The sequence below is a fragment of the Bison bison genome, unplaced genomic scaffold (genome assembly GCF_000754665.1).
Source record: "Bison bison bison isolate TAMUID 2011002044 unplaced genomic scaffold, Bison_UMD1.0 scf7180017845367, whole genome shotgun sequence".
Classification (NCBI taxonomy): domain Eukaryota; kingdom Metazoa; phylum Chordata; class Mammalia; order Artiodactyla; family Bovidae; genus Bison; species Bison bison.
This window is the reverse complement of record NW_011475940.1, coordinates 31,082-33,026: the sequence shown is the minus strand read 5'-3', so window position 1 is coordinate 33,026 and position 1,945 is coordinate 31,082. Positions and strand designations below refer to the sequence as shown.

At 65.0% G+C, this 1,945-nt stretch overlaps 1 protein-coding gene across 1 annotated transcript in view; it reads right to left on the bottom strand.

Annotated features, from left to right (window-relative positions):
* Positions 1–1,945, bottom strand: part of LOC104984295 (kinesin-like protein KIF1A) — a gene marked incomplete at its 5' end in the record, with an annotated part of 37,208 nt that overhangs the window by 8,683 nt on the left and 26,580 nt on the right. Inside the window, 1 exon segment of the mRNA XM_010833966.1 lies at positions 262–376. Coding sequence (XP_010832268.1) covers positions 262–376 — 115 coding nt within the window.

Below are 1,945 nucleotides of genomic sequence, written 5' to 3'. Positions count from 1 at the left end.
GATGCAACGTCTGGTGGTGCTGCAGCCATCTTGCAACCCCAAGGACAAACCCACACACTAAAGATAGCGGAACTGACCAATGCTGAGCATTCCCACTAAAAGTACAGATTAAACTCAAGGACTCAAGAAGCCCTCTGGGAAGACAACAGGGTTGGCTGGGGTTGTGTGGGACTAACAAGCCCCCTTATTGTCCACTGTCCGGCAACTCGGGCTTGGGGGGGCAGGTGATTTGGGGGGAGGCCCTGGGCACAGGTTTCTTGCCTCGATATAAGCAGAGAGGGTCATGTAAATCTTCTCTCGGTAAGGGGTGACCCGGTTCAGCAGGAGGGAGTTGTGCATGGAGCTGTCCCACGCAGCCTCAAACTGGTAAAAGGTTCTAGAGGGAAGCAGAGGTGAGGTAGAAAGATGATGGAGTGTGGTGTGCTCTCAGCGGGGACGGGGACATGCAGACGGACACACAAGAGACAGACGGACGTGTGGGCCACCTGCAGGGCGAGCCGCTGGGGCCGGGGTCCAGGGAGGACAGACCCCTCCTTACTCAGGACGGGGCCACCGGACGCCCCACCAGAGGGGGCCCTGGAGCGCTCTGAGCGCCACCCTGGGGGATGGGAGGTTTCAGCCCAGGGTTCTGGAGCCGAGGCGGGAACAGGAGGGTGGAGGGGAGAGGAGCTGTGATCACGGGAGAGGCGAGGGACCCCCTGAGCCTGAGTAAGGAGGTGCGCGGCCTCTCCCTGGACCCGAAGGGAGCCTGCCGGGCCTGTAGAGCTCTCTGCAGCATCTCCTCCCCAACTGATCGCCCTGGGGGATGATGCTGGGGGTGGAAACCGGGGCGGCCCCCTGAAGACAGCACAGCCCCTGCCGCTGCGGCCGGGCCCCACAGAGCAGGCGGCGGGTGCTTCTTTCTGTCCCCAGTGTCTAAGTCAGAAAGTAACGACCAGAGCAAAAGCTCACCAGAGTGAGCGGCCAGGAGCCCACGCCACGGGCGGCTCGGGGCAGCCTCAGGGGCCAGACCAGTGGTGGCCTCCACTCCTGGCCGGCTTTCTTGTTACCCAACAGCTTCTGTTCTCAATTGTCCTAAACCCCTGCCTCAGTCCCGGCCTAAGAGTCGAGGACCGTCACTCATGAGCTGGGAATTTGCCTCAAGCCCTAGCGTGGCCGCTCTGCGGGCCCTGGCAGCCCAGCTTCTCCGGTTTCCACCCTGCATCCCCACGAAGACACGGCAGAGAACAGGTCAGCACAAGCAGGGCGCCGCACACGCCCCCGCACGGCCAGCCCCACCCGGGGTGTGGACGGCAGGGCAGCGACGCTCCAAAGGGGCCGCCCCTTCTCCGCGGCGCAGTCCGGGGGCACAGGAGAAGCAGCGGGACAGGGCAGGGCCAGCGCCGGGCACGTCACGAGGCAGACCCACAGGGAGGAGGTGAGGACAGTGGGGGGACCGGAGGGCGGACGGGGAGCGGGAGGGGAGACTGAAAACTGGAGAGGGCGGGCCAGCGGGCGCGGAAGAGAAAAGAGCTGTACCTAGTGTCACTTCCAAACGAAACGCTAAAGGCGGAGGCAGCCAGGACACACGTACACACACAGAAGAGACCACATATCAGAACGAGCACCGTCACCCGGCCGGATACAAGCTGACTGACACGGAGCAGGCGGGCGCCGCACCACGCTGCCCATGGGGCTGCTGACCGCCATGCCCGGGGCCAGACACTACCCGGGGGGGGGCCCCACTGAGTCCACAGGGGGGGGGGGCCCACACTGAGCACATGAGGGTGGGGGTCCACTCTGAACCCCCGGGGCATGGGGGGTCCACTCTGAGCACACGAGGGTCGGGGGTCCACTCTAAGCCCCCGGAGGGTGGGGGGGCCCACGCTGAGCCCCTGGAGTGGGGGGCCCACTCTGAGCCCCCAGCCTGGGCACTGGAGACACCCCCCTTCCCCGTGTCCTTGGG